This window comes from Carettochelys insculpta, chromosome 4, assembly GCF_033958435.1.
Source record: "Carettochelys insculpta isolate YL-2023 chromosome 4, ASM3395843v1, whole genome shotgun sequence".
NCBI classification, from domain to species: domain Eukaryota; kingdom Metazoa; phylum Chordata; order Testudines; family Carettochelyidae; genus Carettochelys; species Carettochelys insculpta.
The window spans coordinates 209,267-235,516 of NC_134140.1; the positions used below are offsets into that span (position 1 = coordinate 209,267).

Genomic DNA, 26,250 nt, shown 5'->3' on the forward strand with positions numbered 1-26,250 from the left:
GCAAGACTCTGTGAGTCTCATCTGGGGGATAGAGTGCTTACTGCTACTACCAAGTATGGACTCCAAACTCCTTGCCCACTGGCAGGGGCCTTATGAGATCATTCAGTGAGTGGGCCCAGTGAACCATGAGGTGGACCAGCTGGGTAAGCGGAAGAGGTGACAGATCTACCATGTAAATCTCTTAAAACCCTGGAAGGCCCAGGCAGGGTTACTAATTACCCCCTACCCAGCAGATCCAGAACTGGGGCCCCAAGCAGAGGAGGTGGCAAACCCAGGGGAGGTCCAGATTAGGCCCAAACTTACCCTGGAACAGAGGCTTCAGGCCCAGGAGCTAGGTGACAACTTCTCCTTAGTCTTTTCAGCAAAACCTGGTAGAACTCACCTGGCTGTCCACCATATTCAGACCGAACCCGGGATTAAAGTGCAGGAGATGCCCTGGCCCCTCCCTCAGAAGCTGAGAGAAGTGGTAAAGCAAGAACTGCAGTCAATGCTAGCACTGGGGGTAATCGAGGAGTCGTTCAGTGAATGGAAAAGCCCAGTAGTCCTAGTCCCCAAGCCAGATGGGAGCACCCAGTTTTGCATCGACTTCTGGAAGTTGAACACTGTGTCCAAATTCGATGCCTACCCAATGCCCCAGTTAGACAAGCTGCTTGATCAGTTTGGGGAAGGAGAATACATCACCACCCTCAACTTAACAAAGGGCTGTTAGCAAATCCTCTTCACGCCTGAGTCCAAGGAGAAGATGGCTTTCTCCACTCCCTTTGGACTCTTCCAGTTCTGGACCATGCCCTTCAGGCTGCAAGGTGCTCGGGCTATGTTCCAGTGCCTAATGGACGAGATTCTACATCCCCATAGCCAATACACCACAGTGTACTTGGACGATATAGTGTTCTACAGCCACGATTGTCAGACCCACCTACAACACATGACTGCCGTATTGCAGTCCCTCCAGGAAGCGGGCCTGACCGCAAACCTGGCAAAATGCCACCTTGGAAGGGATGAGACCACCTACTTAGGTTACACTTTGGGGAAGGGCATGGTACGCCCCCTAGTGGGAAAGGTCCAAGGCCTCCAGTGGTGCGCCCCTCCCTCTTCAAAAAGACAGGTTTGCTAATTCCTGGGATTAGCAGGGTATTACCACCACTTTATCCTGGGCTTCTCCATCACTGCCCCTCTTACCAACCTCCTCAAAAAAGAGGTGCCCAATGGCATCCCACGGACTCCAGCTTGTGCTTTCCAAGCCCTAAAGGCCCAGCTCTGCTGAGAACTGGTCCTGTACAGCCCCGACTTCTCAAAGGAGTTCCTGCTATAGACCGATGCCTCAGATGTTGGAGTGGGAGCAGTGCTCTCCCAAATTGTGGAAGGCGAGGAGCATCCAATTCTTTATATCAACCGGAAGCATTTCCCAAGGGAGAAGTCCTATTCAGTAATAGGGAATGAGGCCCTAGCAGTCAAATGGGCCATAGACTCACTCCGATACTACCTCCTGAGCAGACACTTTACCCTCGTCACCGACCATGCCCCCCTGCGCTGGCTACATGTGATGATAGAGACAAACCCCAGAATAATGAGGTGGTACCTTTCCCGCCACCCCTTCTTATTCCAGATCCAGCATCATGCAGGAAAGGATCATGCAAATGCAGACTTTTCTTCAGAGCAGAAGGAACACAGTTTGGGGAGGGGCAGACCCCTATGGGATCTTGGGGGCAAGGGATGTGTGAGAGCAAGGCCAGGCAAGGCAGGGCTTAAACAGGGCCTGTTGGTCCCAGTTCACCTGCAGCCAGTGTCAGATCTGGAGGGATATAAAGGGAGGGAAACAAGCTCAATTGGCAACTGACCAGCCAAGGGGCAGGAACTGGCTCTGATGCAGCAGGGCCCAAGCCAGAGCTGCCATCCGGTTGGCTGCCGGGGGGCAGATGCTCAGGACCCTCTCCCAGGTACAAAGCAGGGGAAGCCTCTCCCAGGGAAGCCTCTCCCACCAGAGGGAAAACTGGGTTTTCGGGGCCACGCCCCAAACTTAACCAACAGACTCACAGGTGGGGCTGAAGACCCACACCCTAGGCTCCGGCAAGGGGGCCTAGACACTAGGCTACCCTGTCACCAGTGGGAACCACTCACAAAGACCAATATGCCATTGGCCTGCTTGGCTACAAGGGCACACTGTTTACTCTTATCCAGCCTTTTGTCCACCATAATCCCGAGGTCCCTAGGTCCCTTTCTGCTGTACTGCTGCTTAGCCAGTCGGTCCCCAGCCTATAACAAAGCTTGGGATTCTTCCGTCCCAAGTGCAGGATCTACACTTCTCCTTGTTGAACCACATTAGATTTCTTTTGGCCCAATCCTCCAATTTATCCAGGTCACTCTGGCCCCTATCTCTACTGTCCAATGTATCTACCTCTCCCCCTAGTTTTATGTCATCTGCAAACTTGCTGAGGGTGTTATGCAGTCCTTCATCCAGGTCATTAATAAAGATGTTGAACAACACTGGCCCCAGAACTGAGCCTTGAGGCATTCCACTTGAAACTGCCTGCCATCCAGATATTGAGCCATTGACCACTACCCGTTGGGCCTGACTGTCAAGCCAGCTTTCTATCCATCTTATAGTCCATGTATCCAGTCCATACTTCCTTAACTCTTGGGCAAGAATATTGTGGGAGACTGTGTCAAAAGCTTTGCTGAAGTCAAGGTATGTCACATCCACTGACTTCCCCATCTCCACAGAGCCTGTTACCTCTTCATAGAAGCTAATCAGGTTGGTCAGGCACGACTTGCCCCTGGTGAATCCATGATGGCTACTTTTGATCACTTTCCCCTCTTCTAAGTGCTCTGAAATGGATTCCTTGAGGAGCCCTTCCATTATTTTCCCAGGGACTGAGGTAAGGCTGACCGGTCTATAGTTCCCTGGATTGTCCTTCTTTCCTTTTTTAAAGATGGGCACTACCTTTGCCTTTTTCAAATCATGTGGAATCTTTTCTGATCTCCAAGAGTCTTCAAAGATAATGGCCAAAGGCTTGGCGATGATGGCTGCCAATTGCCTCAGTCCCTTGGGTGCATTAAATCTAGACCCATGGATTTGTGTACATCTAGTTTTTCTGAATAGTTCTTAACTTGTTCCTTGCCCACTGAGGGATGCCCTCCACCTTCCCATTCTGCATTGTCTATCACCGTAGCGTGGGAGCTGTCCTTGTCCGTGAAGAATGAGGCAAAAAAAGCATAGAATACTTCAGCTTTTCTTACATCATCTGTCCCTAGGTTACTTTTCTCATCCAGTAATGGCCCCACACCTTCCCTGATAACCCTCTTATTGTTAACATGCCTGTCGAAACTCTTCTTGTTACCCTTCACATCCCATGCCAGCTGCAGTTCCAGTTGTGCCTTTAGTGTCCTGATTACTGCCTGGCATTTTCCAGCCATATATTTATACTTCTTCTCAGTCATTTGTCCAAGTTTCCACTTCTTATATGCATCCTTTTAGAGTTTAAGCTGGCCAAGAATTTCCCTGTTAAGCCAAGCTGGTTACCTATCCTATTTGTGTTTCTTACTATGTAGCGGGATTGTTTGTTCCTGGGCCTTCAGCAAGACTCCTTTCAAATACTGTCAGTTCTCCTGAACTCTTTTCCCCTTCGTCTTCATTTCCCAGAGGATCCTGTCCATTAGTTCTCTCAGGGAGTCGAACTCTGCTCTTTTGAAATCAAGGGTCTGTATTTACTGCTCACCTTTCTTCCTTTTGTCAGGATCCTGAAATCTACCATTTTGTGATCACTGTGGCCCAGGTTGCCACCCACTTCTATTTCTCCTTCTAGTTCTTCCCTTTTTGAGCAGCAAGTCAAGTTGCACAGGGACCCTGGTCGGTTCCTTCAGCACTTGTACCAGGAAGTTATCCCCTACATTCTCCAAAAATGTCCTGGATTGTCTGTATGCTGCTGTATTGGTCTCCCAAAAAATGTCTGGATAATTAACGTTCTTCTTCGAGTGGTCCCCATGAGTGCTCCACAGTAGGTGGTGGGCTCACCCTGGCACCGCAGATCGGAGATTTCCAAGCTGTATCTCATCAGATCATGCATGTGCCGATGTGCACCGGTCCTTCGTGCGCTTTCAGTCACATGAGTGATCTGGTCCACACCAGTTCCTCTAACCCACCAGGGGCTGCAGATGGACTTTGCTTCGGCTCCAACACCTAGAAATAACAGTCTGGGCCTATACAAAGAATGCTTCCGCCGACGCGCACAGGCAGAAATTGTGGAGAAACAGCATCGTTTGCCTCACAACCTCAGTCGTGCGGAACGCAATGCCATCCACAGCCTCAGAAACAACTCTGACATTATAATCAAAGAGGCAGATAAAGGAGGAGCTACTGTCATCATGAACAGGTCTGACTACCAGAAGGAGGCTTCCAGACAACTCTCCAATACCAGATTTTACAGGCTACTTTCCTCAGATCCCACCGAGGAATACACTAAGAAACTACACCATCTGCTCAGGACACTCCCTACACAGGCACAAGAACAGATTTATACCAACACACCTCTAGAGCCCCATCCGGGGCTATTCTACCTACTACCCAAGATCCACAAACCTGGAAATCCTGGACACCCCATCATCTCTGGCATTGGCACTCTCACTGAAGGACTGTCTGGTTATGTGGACTCTCTCCTCAGACCCTATGCCACCAGCACTCCCAGCTATATCCGAGACACCACTGACTTCCTGAGAAAACTGCAATACATTGATGACCTAACAGAAAACACTATCCTAGCCACCATGGATGTAGAGTATCGGAGTGATAGCTGTGTTAGTCTGGATCTGTAACAGCAACGAAGGGTCCTGATGAAGTGAGTCTGTGCTCACGAAAGCTCATGCTCAAAACTTTTCTGTTAGTCTATAAGGTGCCACAGCACCCTTCATTGCTGCATGGATGTAGAGGCTCTCTATACCAACATCCCACACAAAGATGGAATAAATGCTGTCTGGAACAGTATCCCTGATGATGCTACAGGACATCTGATGGCTGAGCTCTGTAACTTTATCCTCACACACAACTATTTCAGATTTGGCGATGATATATACCTTCAAATCAGTGGCACAGCTATGGGTACCCGCATGGCCCCTCAATATGCCAATATTTTCATGGCTGACCTGGAACAGCACTTCCTTAGCTCTCATCCACTAACACCCTGTCTCTACTTACGGTACATTGATGACATCTTCGTCATCTGGACCCATGGGAAGGAGACTCTGGAGGAATTCCACCGGGACTTCAACAACTTTCACCCCAACATCAACCTCAGCCTGGAACAGTCTACACAGGAGATCCACTTCCTGGACACCACAGTGCTAATACACGATGGCCACATCAATACCACCCTGTACCGTAAAGCCACTGACTGCTACACCTACCTTCATGCCTCCAGCTTCCATCCCAGACACACCACACGGTCCATTGTCTACAGCCAAGCACTAAGATATAACCGCATTTGCTCTAACCCCTCCGACAGAGACAAACACCTACAGGATCTCTACCAAGCATTCTTGAAACTGCAATACCCACCTGAGGAAGTGAAAAAACAGATCAACAGAGCCAGACGTGTGCCACGAAGCCTCTTCCTACAGGACAAGCCCAGGAGAGAAACCAACAGAACACCACTAGTCATCACCTATAGTCCTCAGCTAAAACCTCTACAGCACATCATCAGGGATTTACAACCCATCCTGGACAATGATGCCCCACTTTCACAGGCCTTGGGAGGCAGACCAGTCCTTGCCCACAGACAACCTGCCAACCTGAAGCAAATCCTAACCAGCAACTATACACCGCACCACAGTCACTCTAACTCAGGGACCCATCCATGCAACAAACCTCGGTGCCAGCTCTGCCCACATATCTACACCAGCAACACCATTACAGGACCTAACCAGATCAGCCACACCATCGTGGGTTCATTCAGCTGCACATCTACCAATATAATTTATGCCATCATGTGCCAGCAATGCCCCTCTGCTATATACATCGGACAAACTGGACAGTCTCTACGTAAAAGAGTAAACGCACACAAATCAGATATCAGAAATGGCAATATACAAAAACCCATAGGAGAGCACTTCAATCTCCCAGGCCACACAGTAGCAGACTTAAAAGTAGCTATCCTACAGCAAAGAAATTTCAGGACCAGACTCCAAAGAGAAATTTCTGAGCTACAATTCATCTGCAAATTCGACACCCTCAGCTCAGGCTTAAACAAAGACTGTGAATGGCTGGCTAAATACAAAAGCAGCTTCCCCTCCCTGGGTGTTCACACCTCCAGATCAACTGCTGGCAGTAAGCCTCACCCTTCCTGACTGAGCTAACCTTGTTATCCCCAGCCTTGCTCTGGCTTATTTATACCTGGCCCTGCAGATTTCCATGACCAGCATCTGATGAAGTGAGTCTGTGCTCACGAAAGCTCATGCTCAAAACTTTTCTGTTAGTCTATAATGTGCCACAGGACCCTTCATTGCTGTTACAGATCCAGACTAACACGGCTACCCCTCCGATACTTAAAACCCTTATAGTTACTATTGCTAATTCCCTTCAGTTAAAAACTGTTCTTTTAGAAACTGTTCTTAAAATTGTTACAGTATATAGTTAAAAAGAAAAAAAAAAAGAGGAAGGGAGAAGAGAAGAGAGTGAAGATCAGCTGCTTCTGCGGCCTGCATATCTCTACAATAGACTGTTGTTGAATCTTATCTGTTGTTTCGTAGCTGTCAAGTGCCCTCGTTAAAGTTACACGTAGTTAAGTATTTTTAACAAGAATATGTCTCTGGCGGGATTCAAAAAATGCGAGTCATGCTGTGAAGCTATGCCTGCCTCTGACGGCCATAGCAAATGTATTCGTTGTTGGGGCGAGACCCATGTCCCGCAGAAATGTCCTCACTGCTCTAAACTGACAGCTAGACCAAGGAAGGACAGGGAAATGAGACTAAAAATGATTTTATTTGACAAGACTCTTCAGCCTGAGCTGTCTGAGATACCCCAGGTGGAAGGGCCGTCGGGGCCATACAAGCAGTAGGCAACCTCTTTGACCTCCTCAACTCATAAGAGGAAGAAAATATCCCCTACTCGATCCTTGCTGGTACTACCTACGAGCAGGATGAGTGAGGCACAGAACTGGGAAGTGCTCGCTACTAAGGCAGCGCAAAAACCAGAGAGCACAAGACAGTGCCTGGGACTCAGACTATTAAAGAGGTGGCACCGAAGATCCCACAGATGTCTAAGCAGCAGGCACTGGAGACTGCAGCACCCAGATTCCCGGCACCAAGAGCATCAGAACTGGGCACATTGGCACGGAGCCTAATGATGCTGAAGACCTCCGTGTGTGCGGAGCCGCAGGCAGAGGCACCAGGCGTAGCACCGCTGGCGCCAATACCCACACCGAGATCTCAGGCATCAGATGTAACACCTGCATCGGCACTGACTAAGCAGTTTCACAAACCAGGAAAGGTGAGGTCTAAGACTCGACACCGAAGTCCATCGCCGGATCTTCTCATGACGCCTCTCTCTCCCAGTTCTCTTCCTGAAATGTGCATGCTGGAACAGCCGTTAACACTGCCATCGCCCTTTCTGAGACCACCATCTCCGCTTCTATGGCCACCTTCTCCCTGGCTTAGGCATCCTTCACCTGTTGCCTCACATGAGCTACATAGATATCCTTACAGAGCCTCTCCACCTATGTCCACATCATCCAGGAGATCACATTCCTCTCATCATTACAGATGCCAACAACATTCATGTTCTAGATCCTCATCACCAGGTCCATGTCCTTGCTATTACAGTTGCCCATATCATCGCGACGATTATTGGCACCGAGGCTACTGAAGGTCAAGGGATAGATCCCCGCACCAATGTTCGTCATCCAGACAGTTTTCACCCCTCCTACAAAGGGGAGACATGTCTCTCCGCCAAGGGTGGGTCCAGAGTCGATTATCGACCTCCCCTGGAATCTTTAGGGGAATGGGCACAGGAAGTGTCTGAGGAACAGATAGAGGCATATCAGACTGATGCCTCTTCGTCCTCCCCAGACAAGGCGGTTGTCCCAGGAGATACATTTCCCCCAGCCGATCTTAAACAATTTCAGGAACTGTTCAAAAGGGTGGCACAGTCCCAGGATATACAGGTGGTGGAGGTACAGGAGAAGCAGCATAAGCTCCTCAAGAATCTGAGACCTCCCACGTCATCAAAGATTGCCATCCCACTAGATGAGGCCATCATGGAGGCTGCCACAAACATCTGGCAGACCCCAGCTGCTATTCCGCCTACCAACAAATGGGTGGACAAAAAGTACTTTGTCCCATCTAGGGGAATGGAGTTTTTATTTAACCACCACCAATTAAACTCTCTTGTGGTGGAGTCCTGTCAACAGAGATTGAAGACACTGCAATACAAATCCATGGGGTCTGACAAGGACACAAAGAAACTGGACTTATTCGGGAGGAAGGTATATTCATCCTCCACCCTACTGTTACGCATGGCCAACTATGCTGCACATCTCTCCAACCACAATTTCAACAACTATACAAGACTTACTTCACTCATGGACTTTCTTCCAGATGACAAGAAGCCTGTTTTGAAGGCAACAGTTCAGGAAGGGTATGCGGCTTTGTGTACAGGCGTTCAAATTGCACTAGATGTGGTGGACACAGCAGCATGCTCTATGGCCACCACAGTGGTGATGCGGCGAGTGTCATGGCTTTGAACATCCAGCATCCCTAAAGATCTACAAATGAAAGTTGAAGACATTCCCTTTGATAGGGCGAAGCTGTTTGCCAAATCCACAGACTCGGTCCTCCACTCCAGCAAGGACTCAAGAACTACGATCAGAACACTGGGTGTGTACACCCCTCCTTACAGGAGGCAGAGATTCTTCTCATATCAGCGACGTTATACCTATCAATCTCAGCACCTGCAATACCAGCGAGGCTACGATCAAGAATGCCACCACCACCAACAAAAGCCACCTAGGCGACGTCCTCAGCAAGGCCATACCTCTGCATCACAGCCAGGCAGCAAGTTTGACTGCTATGTTGAGGACTGCGACATCACAAGCATCATTCAGTGCCAGCGACAACATATGTTCCACCATCACCTCAGACCATTCTACAGCAGTGAGAAAGTGTCACTGTGGACAAATGGGTACTGGAAATTATTGCTGTGGGGTACTCCACCCCATTCCTCTCCATGCCTCCACCAAAACCCCCTACCCAGTCCCTCCTCAGGGACCCCTCTCATGAGATGCTGTTGAAACAAGAGGTTGACCACCTCACATCTACAGGAGCAGTAGAGAGAGTCCCAGATGAGTTTCAGGGGAAGGGTTTTTACTCCCGATACTTCCTCACGTAAAAGAAAACCGGACGCTGGAGACCAATCCTAGACTCTCAATCATTATCTCCACAAACAGCATTTCAAGATGACCACAGTTACTTCCATAGTCACAGCACTGGATGATGGAGACTGGTTCGCAGCCCTCAACTTGCAAGAAGCGTATTTTCACATAACCATTCACCCTGCACACAGGTGCTTCCTCTGCTTCACTGTGGGTATGGAACATTTCCAGTACAGAGTCTTGCCCTTCGGCCTGTCTTCAGCACCCAGGGTTTTTACAGAGACAGTCTCTGTAGTATCAGCTTACCTGCATCGGCAGGACGTATTCATCTTTCCGTATCTGGACAACTGTCTCTTGAAGGGCGCCTCACGGGCAGATGTATTACGCATGATAGACATTACTACAAAGACTTTCCTCGCACTGGGCCTAGTCATCAACTTCCAAAAATCAACAATTTATGACCCATGCAGGACATAGAATTCATAGGAGCTCGCCTAGACTCTATCACGTTGAAGGTGTTATCTGCCTACCACACGTTTTCATGCCATCCAGTCTCTGATACAGATGCTGATGTACAGCCCCACAATATGAGTATTAAGTTGTTTGCAGCTCCTGGGGCACATGGCTGCCACCACATTTGTGGTGCAGAATGCCAGATTGCATCTTCGCTGCCTCCAGCACTGGTTGATGACTGTGTATGTACCAATGATACATGCCACTCACAAAAAGGTATTGCCCCCAGCAGAGGTGCAAAAGTCTCTGATATGGTGGATGGACCCCAAGAATCTGCTGTAAGGGGTGCCCTTTCACCAACCACAAATTGCGGTTTTCCTCACGACAGATGCTTCCCACATAGGCTGGGAGGCACACATGGGAAACAGATCAGTGCAAGGTCAATGGTCCCGTACAGAGATGGCAATGCACATAAACATACTGGAACTACAAGTGGTGTTCAACGCATGCAAGCACTTCCGCCAATACCTGTGACACAAGGTAGTTGGGGTCAATACCAACAACATTTCCAAAATGTATTATATCAACCGTCAGGGTGAGGCCAGATCCTGCGCATAAGCGCAGAGGCAGTCTGCCTGTGGAACTGGTGCATTGCAAACAACATAACCTTAAAAGCCTCACACTTACGAAGTGTCAGCAATGCAAGGGCAGATCATTTGAGGAGACACTTCGCTCTTACACACGAATGGGAGATCCGCAGTATATTCAACACATGGGGATTCCCTCAGATCGACTTGTTTGCTACGTACATCACCAAGAAATGCCCTCAGTACTGCTCCAGAGCAGATATCGGCCTGGGCTTATTAGGGGACACCTTCCTGCTCTCATGGAAGGGCCCCTTGCTGTATGCATTCCCTTCTACATTACTTATCCACAAGGTCCTGGAGAAGGAAAGGAGGGAGACGGCACACTTGATACTTATAGCCCCAGCATGGGACCACCAGCACTGGTTTCCTCTGCTGCAATGCATGTCGTGCTACCCACCTCTCTCCCTCCCAATCATACCGGACCTCCTCACATAGAACCAGGGGATTGTGAGACACCCTTAGCCTCAAACACTTCGCCTCAAGGCATGGCTAATCCCTGGCTCAGCGCCCTAGAGAGAGTATGTTCAGAAGGAGTGAAAGAGGTCTTGGAATGCAGTCGACGGGCCTCTACCAGGAAAGCTTACATATGCAAGTGGAAGCACTTTACGTCCTGGTGCTTATCCAAACAACTGACCCCCCTGTAGGTCCTGGTTCCCACAATTTTGGATTATCTACTGGACCTAAAACAAGGGGGACTCTCTTTATTATCACTAAAGATCCACCTTGCAGCTATATCGGCATTCTGCCACACAGTGGATGGGTCAACTGTCTTTGCCCATCCCATTACAACATGGTTCCTGAAGGGCCTTCTGAACTTGTGCCCCCTGCAGAAACAGTTATTACCTTCATGGCACTTAGACAGAACCAAACCCTTCTGAAAGATGGATAGATTCTTGGTGTCTCTTGCACTCAGATCAAAAGGGGAAGGACTATCATCACAAAGAATTTCAAATAACATTGTATCCTGCATAAAGATGTGCTACTCATTACATAAGACCCCTCTGCTACTTCCTCCCAGGGCTCACTCCACCAGAGCAATGGCAGCCTCGACAGCCTTCTTTAAAGGAGTCTCTCTCTAAAGGACATCTGCAGAGTGGCAGCATGATCATCCTATGACACCTTCGCCAGACGCTACACGATTCATCAGGTGTTGGAAGAGGATACATGCCTATCGACAGCAGTCCTTTCAAGGGTAAGCTGCACATAATCTGGTATCCACCTCCGTGTTTCTGGGGTCACTGCTGGGTAGTCACCTACTGTGGAGCACCCATGGGGACTACTCAAAGAAGAAAGAGAAGTTACTCACTTGTGTAGTAACGATGGTTCTTCGAGATGTGTCCCCATGGGTGCTCCACTACCCACCCATTCCTCCCCGCTTCAGAGTTCTGCTTTATATTTTTCAGGAGCACCTGGGGTGGTTGGTCGAGGAACTGGCATGGACTGGATCACACATGTGACCAAAAGCACATGAAGGACCGGCGTGCATCGGCACATGCCCGATCTGGCAAGATACAGCTTGGAAATCTCCAATCTGCAGCGCCGGGGCAAGCCCAACACCTACTGTGGAGCACCCATGGGGACACATCTCAAAGAACCATTGTTACTACACAAGTCAGTAACTTCTCTTTTCCCAAGAGAACTGGCGCCTGTGATTTGGAAGCTCCTCTTAGCTGTCTGAAGAAATCCTCATCTCTATTGCAGACACCAACTACATCACCTCTGTTGCTTCTGCCTCAAAGCTTAACCCAAAGACACCCAACTGGCTTTTCTCCCTCCTTATACTGGAACTCTAAGCAATCATACTGCTCCCTCACATAGAGTGCAACTCCTCCTCCTTTTCTCCCTTTCCTGTCCTTCCTAAATAGTTTATACCTGCTCCAGTTATCAAAACAAAAAGCAGTCAAGTAGCACTTTAAAGACTAGCAAAATAGTTTATTAGTCTTTAAAGTGCTACTTGACTGTTTTTTGTTTTGATAGTGTATAGACTAGCACGGCTTCCTCTTTGTTCCTGCTCCAGTTATGTGAATCATCCCACCAAGACTCTGTTATTTCAATCTCCTCATACTTCCTAGACTGTGCCAGGGCCTCTAATTCTTCCCATTTGTTTCCCAGGCTTCTTGCATTTGTGTACAAGCATCTTAGAGAAGTGACTGATTGGCCCACGTCACCCAGGAATCCTACTTTCTTGTACCCTATTCCCTCCCCACTTTCCTCAGGGCTTGTGTGAAAGGAGAGCTCCCAGGAAGAAAGGGTTGCTGCAACCACCTGAGGAAGGTAGTGGGAAAGTGTCTGGTGGAAGTGGCTCAGAGAGGTAGTTGCTGCATCAGGGGTGGGGACCAGGGAGGAAATACTCTCTAGCCACAGCTGCATAAGGTGCCTGTGCCGGACCCTGGTATGTGTCAGAAGGGCAGCTGTAGGGTGTAGGAGGAGACTGGGCACAACTAAGGGGTCTTCTCCACTAATGACTGTGACATGGACTGTGCTAATGATGAGAATGGTTGAGTGATGCCATAATCCAGGTGTCTGTAAAAACAGAGGGCGGAGCAGGGACACAGCAAGCCTCTGAGGCAACACCTAAACTGCCACAAAGTGCATGACCAGCTTGGGTCTTTGTCACACTGGTGCCAGGAGAGGGTGTGTATTGCGCGGATGTGAGGGATACTACAACAACAGAAAACAAAAACAAAAAAAATGGGAGGGCGATCTGGATTTTTGCCCCCGACCCATAGTCAAGGTCTTCAGGAGGCATTCCAGATGGAAGATGTGCTGAAGGTACTAGTACAGGCCACAACTACCCAACAGGAGGTCATGCAGGCCCAGAGATTAGCTTTGCAGGAGGCCACCTGGCTCCAGCAAGAAACAAATAACGTATTAATGAAACAGGCCACCTCAGATCAAGCTCTCCTAAGAGATATGGTTGAGCAGGCGAAAGTACTTGTGACCTGGACCCCCTAGGGTTGGAGATCAGAATACATTGAGGACTGCAGGCTGCCTCCCCAGAATGATGCCAGCAGATGACACCAAGTCCTATCTCCTCGCATTTGAATGAACTGCGCAGCAAGAGGCTTGTCCCAAAGGGCAGTGGGCCAGCATCCTCATGCTGTTCTTATTTGGAGAGGCACAGGAAAGTATACTATGACCTGTCCCTCAAGGATGCATCTGACTACCCCTGGCTTGAGGAAATCCTGGCATGGTTAGGGATGACAATGGCCACCCGGGCCTGGAGGTACCACAGGTGGAAGTACGAGGACAGTAAGACCCTGTGGGCCCAGCTATTTGAATTAGTCCACCTGGCCCAGAAGTGGCTGCACTCAGAAGTATGTGGCCAAGAGGAAATTGCAGAGATTCTGGTCATCAACTAGTTCACAAGAAAACTGCCACCAGACTTTTGGGCCTGGGTAGGCCAACATGAACCAACCACCTATGATGAGACTGTAGCCTCAGCAGAGAGGTGTCTTGCTGCAAGGGAATTCATACAGCTCCAATGGGGGGTGCTCCTGAACCAGGGCAGCAGCCTCCAAAGGCCTGGGGAGCCCCAGAAGGAGAGACAGATGAGTGGAAGGCCCCCAAGGGGCACAGAAAGAGGACAGAGACCAGAGGAAAAGCAATCCTGAGACCAGGCCCCTCTTTTCTGCCTGGAGCCCAAGAAGAAATTATAGCTGTTACAGATGTGGGGAGCTGGGACACATCACAGCCTAGTGCCCCAACTTTGAGGAGCCCATGCAGTGTAACTTCGGGGATTGTGCGGACCTGTGTTTCTTACTTAGCCAGGTAGGGGTGGCAGTTGCCCCACACAACTTTACCAGGTCAGTCTGGGTAAAGGGGAAAGAGACCATGGCACTGGTAGACTCTGGGAGCGTGGTAACACTCATCTTGAGAAACCTGGTAAAACCCCATCAGTTAATTCCAGCAGCCTGCATTAGGGTCACCTGTGTTCATGGGACAATAAATTATTACTCCAACACATGGGTAGAGATGGAGACCCAGAAGACTAGTGTTAGGATTCCCATAGGATTTATGGAGGCCAGGTATCTTGGGTACATAGTGGGAAAAGGACTGGTGAAGTCCCAGAGGAATAAACTAGAAGCTATTGAGCAATGGCCCCAGCCATAATGGAAAAAGGAGGTCCGCACTTTCGCAGGGGTCGTGGTGCATTATAGAAGATTCATTCCACCTTTCGCCACCCAAGCTAGCCCCCTAACAGACCTGGTGAAAACTCAGGGCCCCAATCACATAAAATGGTCTGCGGCCACAGAGCAAGCATTCGTGGACCTAAGAACAACCCTCTGCAACAACCCAGTCCTAATAACTTCAGACTTTTCAAAGGAATTCATATTACAAACAGACACATCAGAGGTGGGGCTGGGGGCAGTCCTGTCCCAAATAGTGGAAGGAGAAGAGCACCCAATACTCTAACTCAGCAGAAAGCTGCTGCTGAGGAGGCATAAGTATGCAGTAGTCGAACGGGAATGTGCTGCTGTGAAGTGGGCCATGAAGGCACTATGTTACTACCTGCTTGGATGCCATTTCACCCTGGTGACAGATCACACCCCACTCCAGTGGATGCACTACAACAAGGCAAGAAAATGCCAGCATGACCTGGTGGTTCGTCTCTCTTCAACCACTTCAGTTCCAAGTGCAACATAGGGCGGGAAGCCACCATGGAAATTCTGATGGCCTCTCCTGAATGCACTGCCTCACATCCCAAGTTGGCCAGCACCCAGGGATTGAGTAGTGGATGAGGATGTGTGATAGACCACAGCCCACAGCAGGCTAATGTAGCCTCATGGAGGGTAAATGTGTGGGCAGTTGGGTCTGTGCATTTATGTTTCCTAGAGACTGAGGCTTATCAAGGATCAGCCTGCAGCAGCTAGCTAAACCAGCACCTGCTATTAATTCAGCACCTGTGGCCAATTATAGCCTGCAGAAGCTTTTAAAAGGGTTTCCCTCATGTGAGCAGGAGGAAGGAGATAGGGGATGGACAAGGAAGAGGCAATGAGTGTCAAAGAAAAGCTCCCAGGAAGAAAGGGTTGCTACAACCACCTGAGGAAGGTACCAGGGAAGCATCTTGTGGAAGTGGCCCAGAGAGGCAGTTGCTGCATCAGGGGGACCAGGGAGGAAAGCCTCTCTAGCTGCAGCTGCATAGGGTCCCTGGTCTGGAACCTGGTATGTGTGGGAGGGGTCTGAGTTCCCCTCAGATCACCCCACACTCCAGGGCAACCATAGGGTGTAGGAGGAGACTTGGCACACGTGAGGGGTTTCCTCCACTAATGACTGTGACATGGATGGTGCCAATGATGAGAATGACTTAATGATGCCATAACCCAGGCATCTGTGGAAATAGGAGGCAGAGCAGGGACATGGCGAGCCTCTGAGACGGCACCTAAATCACCACAAAGCACAGGAACAAAGGAAGACAAGTTTGGGTCTTTGTCATAGGATTTCGCGGACAGTCAGGAGACGAAGTTAAATAAACTCTTAATTTCTTGGCAGTCACTTGATAACAAGTAGGATGTTATCATGTCACCCTCCTATTTTTGAGTCCGTTGATGGCTGATCAGTCTGATTCTGAGCCACAGATCTTATCACAGAAGAAGCAGGTGTTGGTAGATGTTGGAGAGGCACAGGGCAGATTTTGATGCTCTTTCCCTCTGCCTCTCCTCTTCTGCACTGCAGCAGGACCTCTCACATTGCACCACGCCCTCAGATTATTGTTCTTCACCGGGGACAGTCTTGGGCAAGGTTCTCCCAAGTGTCAACACCTATGCTGCACTTTTTCATATGTGCCTTCGGCATGTCCTTATATTGCTTCCACTGGCCCCCAACACTCCTCTGTCCTTCCTCCAGTTCAGAAAACAGAATCTCTTTTGGGAGGCGTTGATCAGACATCTTAACCACATAACCAGTCCAACAAAGTTGTCGATGGATGATAATGGCTTCAATGCTGGTCATGTGTAACCCTTCCAGGACACTAGTGTTCATGCACCTATCCTCCCAAGAGATATTTAGGATTTTCCTGAGGCAGCATTGATGATATTATTCAAGTGCCTTCAGATGATGCTTGTATCTTGTCCAGGTTTCACATGCATACAGCAGTGTTAGAACAACCACAGCATGGTAGACAAGGAGCTTTGTCTTGGGATAGATTTCCCAGTTCTCAAAGACCCTTTGTCTCAGGTGCATGAAAGAAGAGCTTGCACAGCTCAGACAGTCCCGGATTTCTACATCACTGTCAACTTTAGTGGAAAGATGACTTCCAATGTATGGATGTGCGCTACAATTTCCAGCAGTTCTTCATTGACTTCAATAGAAGGTGCATGAGATTTTCCCATTGGTGAAGGTTCATGGAGCATCTTCATCTTTTTGATGTTCATTGTGAGGCTGTGAGTCTCAAACACTTCAGTGAAGGCCCTGAAGACGGCTTGAAGGGCTGCAGGAGAAAGAGTAACCACCATATGGCCTCTCGAGGTCCCTTCCAGTCCTAGTGTTCTATGATTCTATGATTCATATTGTCGTCTGCATACTGGTAACAGAGAGGTGAAGCTCTCCAGGAACTGGCGAAATAAGCAGGATGTTATTTGACGGAGGAGGTCCTCAGGATCCTGAGGAGGTAGAAGTTATAAAATTGATGCTCTATAAACTTCCAAAAGGGGGTTCCTCAGTGGCACAGAGCTTCTCAATGGGGCTCTGGTCAGCCATAGTGGTTCGCCCCATTGTGACTGCAGTGAATACCATGGCATCTGTGCAAGGTCTAGGGAAGGACAGCCAAAGAAAGGACCAAGACATAGCTGCCATAGAAACTGACAGAAGTAAGGTGTCCACTTGTAAATCTTTGTGGAAATGGTTGATGAGCCAGGGGAGAACATGGACACATGGGATGGAGCCCCATAGGGAACCATGTTAAAGAAGTGGCAACAGGGAAATAGAAATAAAGGGAGCAAGACTCTTGAGCCTTCTGCTGCTCCTGACCCTGACCAAACAAGACACAAAGGGAAGTGGCCAGGGAACTTCTTGAATGTATCCTGATCTGGATCCCTGGAAAACTAAACAATTAAATTAGGACTGGGCCTTTCAGCCACAGCCATATCAGTGGTGAGGTGCCTCAAAACAATGGCCGCTGTAGACCTATGCCCCACCATGCAGATCAAAATTAACTAGGATGCCAACAATTGAGAATTTAGAAATATGTTAGTATATACCAGTAGAGAAATTACAGTATCGGTGGGCCACATGTGTCCTCAGGACTCCAGGCACATAAACTTAAAAGGGGCCATGGGGAGGCTTAACTGGTACTGTCCAATGACAATGGAATTAGAAAATGGGGGAAAGGTACAGCTAGATACAGTTGTAGCACCAGCAGAGATAATATCTTAGAAATTGATGTATTGGCAGGAAGGGAGTGGGCTTTAAATGGAAGAGCTTTGGCTTTTGGAAGAGCTGTTGCCAATGTCACTGCAGTGCCCCAATTGAATCAACTGTCAGGAATGAGCAAGGTACCTCCACATACCTTGCTTGCCATAACAGCAAAGGAGCAGAACTGTTCAGCTCCACAGATACATAAGGGATGCCTCAATGTTTGGGGAAAATAGAGGACTGGACCTCCTCTCTGGCACTGTAAGTCGGCATAATGTGTGAACTGTACCGGATGCATGCATAGAATATGAGGCTTGAAATAAGATAGTAGTTGAGTGAATAGCCTGGTGTTTTCTGGCCCCTTCCAGACCCAATAACTTGAACACATAATACCTTCCCTCAAACTGCCTCCTGCATGCTTCAAAACAGCTGTTCCCTTGTGCACAGTAAGCACTGGGAGGGAGCAAAGAGAATTGATCAGAAGAGGCAGTAGATAGAACCCCTGAAGTACCCTTGTAGACCCCCAGGGATCCACAGAACCCAGTTTTAGAAATGCTGTTATTAACTTCAGATTTTAAAGGCTGTAATAGATGCATGCACTTTAGCACAAATAGGCTTAATTAGAAGTTGTTATATGTAAAGAAGTTAATGATCATCAGTCACTTTTTATGGGTTTCATGGAAGAAATTAATATGAAAAAAGGGTTTTGAACAGACAAGGCCTAGTGACCAGATGAAATCAGCTATGGCAAAGGCTGGGTTCAATATCTAAGGGCTCCTCTTACCATTATTACACGGAGCCAGCTAAAGCTACCACCCAGTCATCTGGGAAAAGTCACCCCACCCCACCTGCCCCTTCCCCTCTCACAAGCACTGTCTTTGTATAGTAAAAAAGAACTTTTATTGAAAGGGAACCAAGCATTAGTTTGGGAAAACACCACAAAAACATTTCAAAACATGCAATCATAAGGCAGATACCCATATAGAAGTACATTGGGCAGTGATTTTTGCCTCAGTTTCTCACCTTGGGGTATGAGTCTGACAAACAAATGTTGCTTTAACACACTATTCCCCTCCTTCTTCACTGTACTCCACACCCAGTTGCTCTCCTTGGTCTGCCAAGATCCAGGGTTCAGAGGTGTGTTCATGGGCGTTCACCTCCCATACTGATGGCAGGGGACGAGAGAGGAGCTGGGCAGTTCCTCAGCTGGTGCAGCAGCAGCAACTAGCTCACAGTATCAGCCTTTCACTCTGCATTGCTGCCAGTGCTGCATCATTCACTCCACTGCTAGTGGCCACAACACTGTTGCTTTCTCTGCCGCCATACTTTTAAATACCACTTCTTAGCTTAGCTCTCAGTGACTCCAGCAATTAATGAAAGTCTGCACTTAGGTTCCACTGAAATGCTGCCCCATACTAGGCTTACCTCTTGGACTGATTATCAGTGATTTCAGCTCTAGTGCTCACTTGATGAAACAAGTGACTCAACTGATTCCAATCAGCTGTGCCTTTAAACATAGAGCAGATGAGAGTTAAATAACGTCTAAGGCTATGTCTACACTAGACACAGAAGTCAACCACAGATACACCATTTTAGCTACATCAATTGCATAGCTAAAATCAATTTATCTGCAGTCAATTCCATGTCTGTCTACATGGGGCGATGGTCCATGGGAGCATTTCTCCTTTCGACCTCCCTTATTCCTTTGCCTCTTGTGAGGAGCACAGAGGTCAACTTTGACACCTGACAGTGTCATTTCATGCCTGCATGAAATCAAACCCCAAAAAATCAACCCTGAATGGTTTCATCTTCTGCACTAGTGTGGATGTCTCTGGTCTACCCTAGGGAACAAAGTTGATCCCACATATGCAATTCTAGCTACAACATAAGTGTAGCTTGAATCAACGTATCAGGATCACCTTTGTACCCTGGTGTAGACAGAGGCTGCTTGTACTCAAGCCAACATCTCTTACTACACGCGCTAGTGTGGAGTAACAGGGTCGATGGGCGAGCCCAGAGAGATTGATGTAGCTATGTATTCAGAGACTTGGCAAAATCAAATTCTGGAGGATCTCTTAGAGAAACTCTTAGAGCCAATACCACCAGATACAAACACCAGCTGTCCTTGCCTTTTTCCACTGGGATTTGGCAGCTCTACCCCTGCTTAGTCAGTGCAGTTCAGTTAAGTGTGGCCCCCTCCATCAGAACAAGCTAAGCCCAGTTCTTCCACCTTTTACACACACAGTGAAGATAATATTTCATTACCTCTACATTCAATACCTCAGTGATTTTTGGCTGGGTGGGGGTTACAAATCAATCATTTTGGTAACACAGCTTCATCTGCGGAATAGCTAGGTAACTATTTGTGCATACACAGTATGGTCTTAACTCCGCCATGAAGCCACTGAGACCTCCATGCCAGTCCCAAGCCTGGATGAAGGAGGAGGATTGGTCAGATGTGTGTCGATGCGCTGACCATCAAACAACAATGTGAATGAAATCTGATGCAGTACAACTAAATGTTAAAAAATGCCGGCTGAGATGTTGCCTGAATAAACAAGGTCCACATTAGCAATCGAGTGATTGGGGTTGGGTTGACAAGTTGGCTACCGAAAGAAAATTACACCTAACACATATGCTATCCATTGGAACATGGAACGTCCACACACTGTGGGCAACTGGAAGATTAGAGCTGCTTCGGAAGGAGATGAAGAGATACCGATGTGATATACTTGGACTGGCAGAGATGCGTTGGACAGGATCAGGAGAGATATGTGGTTGCGAAGTCATTTGGTCAGGAAACGAAATGAAGCATGAATTGGATTCCTTCTTAGCAAAACAGATGGAAGAACATTATGAGGATACAAACCAGTGAGTGCAAGAATGACGGTTGCGCGATTTGAAGCAAAACCATTCAACATCTCAGTCATTCAGGTGTATGCACCCACGTCGGACAGTACGGAGGAAGAGATTGAGCTATTCTATAAAGACTTGCCAAAGACGGTGGAGGAGATATCGAAGAAAGATGTGTTGATCATCAGAGGAGACTGCAATGCGAAGGTTGGAACAGATAATGAAGGTTGAGAGAGAGTCATGGAAAGGTTTGTATATGGAGAAAGAAACGAATGAGGTGAGAAACTGTTAGAGTTTGCTACAGAGCATGAGATGGTGATTTGCAATGTGAGGTTCCAAAAAAAGTACTGTAGGAAATGGACATGGTGATTCATCATCATCATCATCATCAATAACCGTGGGCTCAGCGCCCGTTGGTGTCTGATGCCTCTCTCACTATTTCCTTCCATCTTTTCGTATTCAGTGCAGAGTGGCTTAGTTTCCGTAGACTAGCTCCACACCAATCTACCCCATCATCTATCCATTCTCTGTGGGGCCTGCCCCTCCTATTCAACCCATCCGTTATGCTGAATACTTGGATCTAGATTTTTCGTTTGTTGTTCATTCTGCAAATATGTCCAAATAGTTGTAGCTTCCATTTTATAGCCTTCTGCAGCAGGTTCTCTTTCGGCTGTATCTTCCTATATAATTCCTCATTGGTGACCTTCTGCATCCATCCTACTCTCAGAATATTTCTATAACAACTCCTTTCGAACGCCAATATTCTTCTTTTAGAATCTTTTGTTATCACCCATGTCTCACATCCACACAACGTGCTGTTGAATACACACATTTTCAAGACACCCAGCTTCGTTCTTAAGCTAATTGCTCTGCTTTTGTAGATCTTATCCATCGCCTTCAAACTCGCTCTTGCTTTTGCTATTCTAGTCGCTATTTCCTTCTTACAGTCTGGATCAAACATTATGTTGCTCCCCAGATATGTGAACTTCTCTACATTTTCTAGTTCAATACCATCCACACTGATCTTCCTTCCTATTTCCTTATCCAAATACCACTGTTTTTGTTTTATCGATGTTCATAATAAGTCCATACCTCTTCCCTTCTTCATTTAACACCCTTACCATTTTCGCTAGCTTCTCCTCATCTTCCTCAATGATAACTATTCATCTGTGAACCTCAAGCTCTTAATTCTTTTCCCATGGACATATATCCCTTCTACCTCTTCCTTAATCTTGTCCATTGCTCTCTCTAGATGTGCGATGAAGATACTTGGCGATATTGGATCTCCTTGTCTCATATCTCTACTTGTTTTAAACCAACTGCCCAGCTCCCCACATGTTCTCACCGCTGCCTCCGCATTTTCACTGGTATCTTTCAACAACCATATGAGTCTGCTATCCACTCCGTATTACTCCAACACCACCCAAGTCACTTTCTGATCTATACTGTCAAATGCCTCTTGAATATCGACCAAGCAAGTGCATATGTTTTTGTTCTTTTGTCGAGCTTTCTCTGCTATCAGTCTTAGGGCCAATGTCTGCTGTATGGTACTTCTATCTTTTCTGAACCCTGCTTGCTCATCTGCTATATGTTCTTCTATCTGTGATCTTAATCTCTCAGTCAGTATCATCATCAGCACCTTACCTAGATGACTCGTTAGGGCAATCGTTCTGTAGTTCTTGCACTCCAGTGTACTTCCTTCCTTGGATATTGTCACTAGCACAGATCTTGTCCATTCCATAGGTGCCTTCCCTTCTTTCCATGCTTTATTACATAGTTGGTGTATTTCCTGAATCATGCTTTCTCTGCTGTATTTGATCATCTCTCACGTGATCTTATCATTTCCAGGGCTCTTGTTGTTCTTTAGTCGTTTCACTGCTTTTTCTACTGCTTCCTTCGAAATATCGGTCTCACTATCGATGCTCGGGGGGGAATATCTCTTTCAATTCTTCAATCAGTCTCTCTGAGACACTCGGGTCCAGCTGTGCTTTGTATAGATAGGTGCAATATCTCATCCATCGCTGCACAATCTTCTCACTGTTCATGAGCACTTCTTTGTTCTCATCTTTGATCACCATCTGCTTCGGCTGCCCTTTCCTATTAATATTCCTAATTGTCTTATACACCTCCCTGGTCTTACTTTCGCTGTAATACCTCTTGATATCTTCACATTGCTTCTCTAACCATTTCTCCTTATCCTTTCTGGCTGCTTTCCTTACCTCATTGCATTTCATCTTATATTGCTGTTCTGCCATCTCAGAAACATCTCTTCTGATCTTCAACGCTCTCTTTTCTTGAACCAACTTCCATGTCTTCTGGGTAACCACTTCTTACTGATCTTTTCTTCCTCTGCAACAGTCTGCTCTTCTATAGCGATGACTATCCCTGCGACTCTCTTATCTAGGTCTTTCTCTGTGGCGATATTCTTAATCTTCTCTTCAAGAGCTGTTCTGTATGCAACAGGCGCTGAGCCCACTGTTATTGATGATGATGATGATGAGTATGGTCTTGAAGCTCATCACTAAATGTCAGGGGAGAGCTCATTGAGATCCTGTTTAAAAATTATTTTAAGTTAAGAAATTAATATGGGTTTCATGGAAAAAGTGAATCTTAAAGAGGAATTGTAAAGAAGGAAGTGCAGGTCTTGGAACCCTTGAGATATACATATGCTATAACTGAGCCACCATGGCTACGTCTACACGTGCCCCAAACTTCGAAATGGCCACGCAAATGGCCATTTCGAAGTTTACTAATGAAGCACTGAAATGCATATTCAGCCACGGCAGCCACGGCACTTCGAAATTGACGCGCCTCGCCGCCGCGCGTCTCGTCCAGATGGGGCTCCTTTTCGAAAGGACCCCGCCTGCTTCGAAGTCCCCTTATTCCCATGCTGTTCTGTACGCATCTGACGGTCTGAAGAAGTGGGTCTGTCCCACGAAAGCTCACCTAATAAACCATTTTGCTAGTCTTTAAAGTGCTACTTGACTGCTTTTTGTTTTGATAGTGTATAGACTAGCACAGCTTCCTCTTTGTTACTGAAAGTCTGTGTTTTACTGGAAAGGAACTTCAAAAATTGCCTACAAAGAGAGAGTGACGAGCTTGTGATCAAGGTGGGCAAATCAGAAGAACAGAGGGGCAGTGGGGAGGGGGAGTCAAGAGTCAGATAAAATAAAGTATGTAAAAGAGTCTTTATAATGGGCTAGGTAATTGGTGTCCCTGTTCAAACCACGTATTAATGTGTCGAATAGTCTTACTGGGACTCTCAAAATTCCCAGATCTCCCACTAAAATGTGTCACTTAGTAGAAACCCATTTGGTCTGGGTAGGAGGAATTTTTAATTCCAAAATTTGAAGTATTATGTATGTCACAAATCTAACTCTTACCCATACCGAGCAGGATGTTATTCCTCAAGGGACCGGACTGACATTATTGGAGACTCCCCAAATGCTGATTAGTGCAAACCATTAGTCACATTGAGTAGCATCAGAATCTAGCTCTACATTTAACATGAACAGTCTAAAGGCTGAGAAAGCTGGAGAACCATATTATTGTCATTAACTCCCCAGTGGCTTCCAAAACAGATTTCATTTGGTCCGCTGAGCTCATGGAGACTGAAGGTTAAATTCAGAAGTGATTCTAGCAGTTTAAACTCATGTAGGACTACTCCTTTTGCTGGTATCTTCAATGTACATTTAGCAGCAATTTAGACATACTATGGGCCAGATTTTACTATAATTCACTTTCTATGTCTGCAGTACAGCTTTTGTTCCTATCATAGTTTAACTTTGTGAATGGTCTCACGGTGTAGCAATGTTAACCTGTAGCTTCACAAAAAACAAACAAACAAAATCCCCAAAACCCAAGCAGTCCCATAACACCTTAAAGACTAACAATTTTATTTATTGGGTAAAGAGCTATTGCATGTAAATGCTAATCTAGACATTCCACAAACTTTGCGTTAAACTTTGGTCCATTGCGTTAAAAGTTGTTAACCTCTGTTTACATGAGGGAAAGGTCATGATTGGGTATATGTGTTAGATAACCTTGACAAATTCTAAATGGACAAACACAACATACAAAATGCCTGTCATCTTGGTACCCACGCATCAGGCCCTTTATATATCACCAGTACCTGAGACAAAGCACAAGCAGTTGTCATGGGATGTATCTGTGCTCGTGATTTGTGTCTCTGGAGTGATATAAATCATCAGATTGACTTAGATAAGTGGTCTGTCTAGCCCAGTATACTGTTTACAATAGTAGTCTCTACCAGCTGCCTCCAAGGAATGTTCAGGAGATTCCACACCACTCAGGTCATTGTGAGAGAATCTGCCCACATGCTTGCAAATAGGGGGAGAAAAAGGGGATAACTGCCTCGGGCTCAGTGATTCAAAGGGTTCCTGGGCTCCCAGCTGCTGCCACTGCTACTGTGGCATCTCGAACCCTGTCCCCCTTTGAATTGCTGCTAGACCATCGCGCTGGGTGCTCCATGGACTCTGAGGGCACAGTGGCAGGGGAGGCCACACCACAGTCCAAGAGGTGCGGGGGGCTGGCTGACCGTGGCCCCACATCTTCTGCCTAAGGTCCCTTCTGCCTGAGATCCTGCCCCTTTCAGTGGAGGTAACTCCCCTGCCCCTCTCTCTCTCTCTCTCTCTCACACACACACACACACAAGGGGGACAGGAATCTTCTTGCCAGCTCCTAATTGACTCAGGTACTGAGGCCAGAGGTTTATAGCTCACCACCAAAAAAACCTCATTATTTTAAAAATCTTTACAATTATAACTTTCACTATCCAATCCTTTTTGAGACATGAAATCTTGAGGCATTGTGTTCTTCAACTGAATTGTGCAAAAAGTATTTTATTGCATTTTAAATTTTCTCTATTTAATTTTACACAATACTGTGTTGCAGCAAGTAAAAGGCAACTTTCCTCGGCTTCAGACCTGCATTTCAGAAGTTCGCTCCTTACCAAGAGACGGAACTTTTCAACAAAGTGGGGACAGAGTGATGCTGGCTGTGCAGGATGGGCTCCAGCAGTTTAAACAGTACAACAGACATATGTTAGGAGGAGGCTCAGTGAACAGTTCTGTTGAGGTAAGGAGAACACTGTGGAGATAGTAATCGAATAGCAATTAAGTGAAGTCTGTCTGTCCATCTAGCTGTCTGTATATTTCACATGTCAGTTACTGTGGTGTCTGAACATAATGAGAGGAAAGAAGTAGCATAAAACAATTACAAGAAGGGAGAACCCACAGCTTGCTCTGCAGGATGCCCAAGATCTCATGTCACATACAGATTCATGTCGTTCATAGGATATGGCCCTAGCTGTGAAAGGGAAGATGGACAACTCGATGAGAAGCACTAACTGAATATTTCAACATCCCATTTTCTACACTGTTAATCGCCAGACATCTGAAACTGGATATTCTTTAAAGTTGATCTAATTTTTATAAGATCATACTATGCATATATGCATACAAGATACTTTTTAATACAACTTCCCTGCCAGCCTACACTTACATTCTAGGGTCATGTTTTACCTATACTCCGTGGATGGAATTTCCACTCACATCAATGGGACATTT

General features: G+C 47.0%; 1 protein-coding gene across 1 annotated transcript in view; it reads left to right on the forward strand.

Moving 5' to 3' along the window:
• M1AP (meiosis 1 associated protein) overlaps positions 1 to 26,250 on the forward strand; it is a 138,420-nt gene that overhangs the window by 52,856 nt on the left and 59,314 nt on the right. The window contains exon 3 of the mRNA XM_074992109.1: positions 25,577 to 25,759. Coding sequence (XP_074848210.1) covers positions 25,577 to 25,759 — 183 coding nt within the window. The remainder of the gene's footprint in view (positions 1 to 25,576; positions 25,760 to 26,250) is intronic.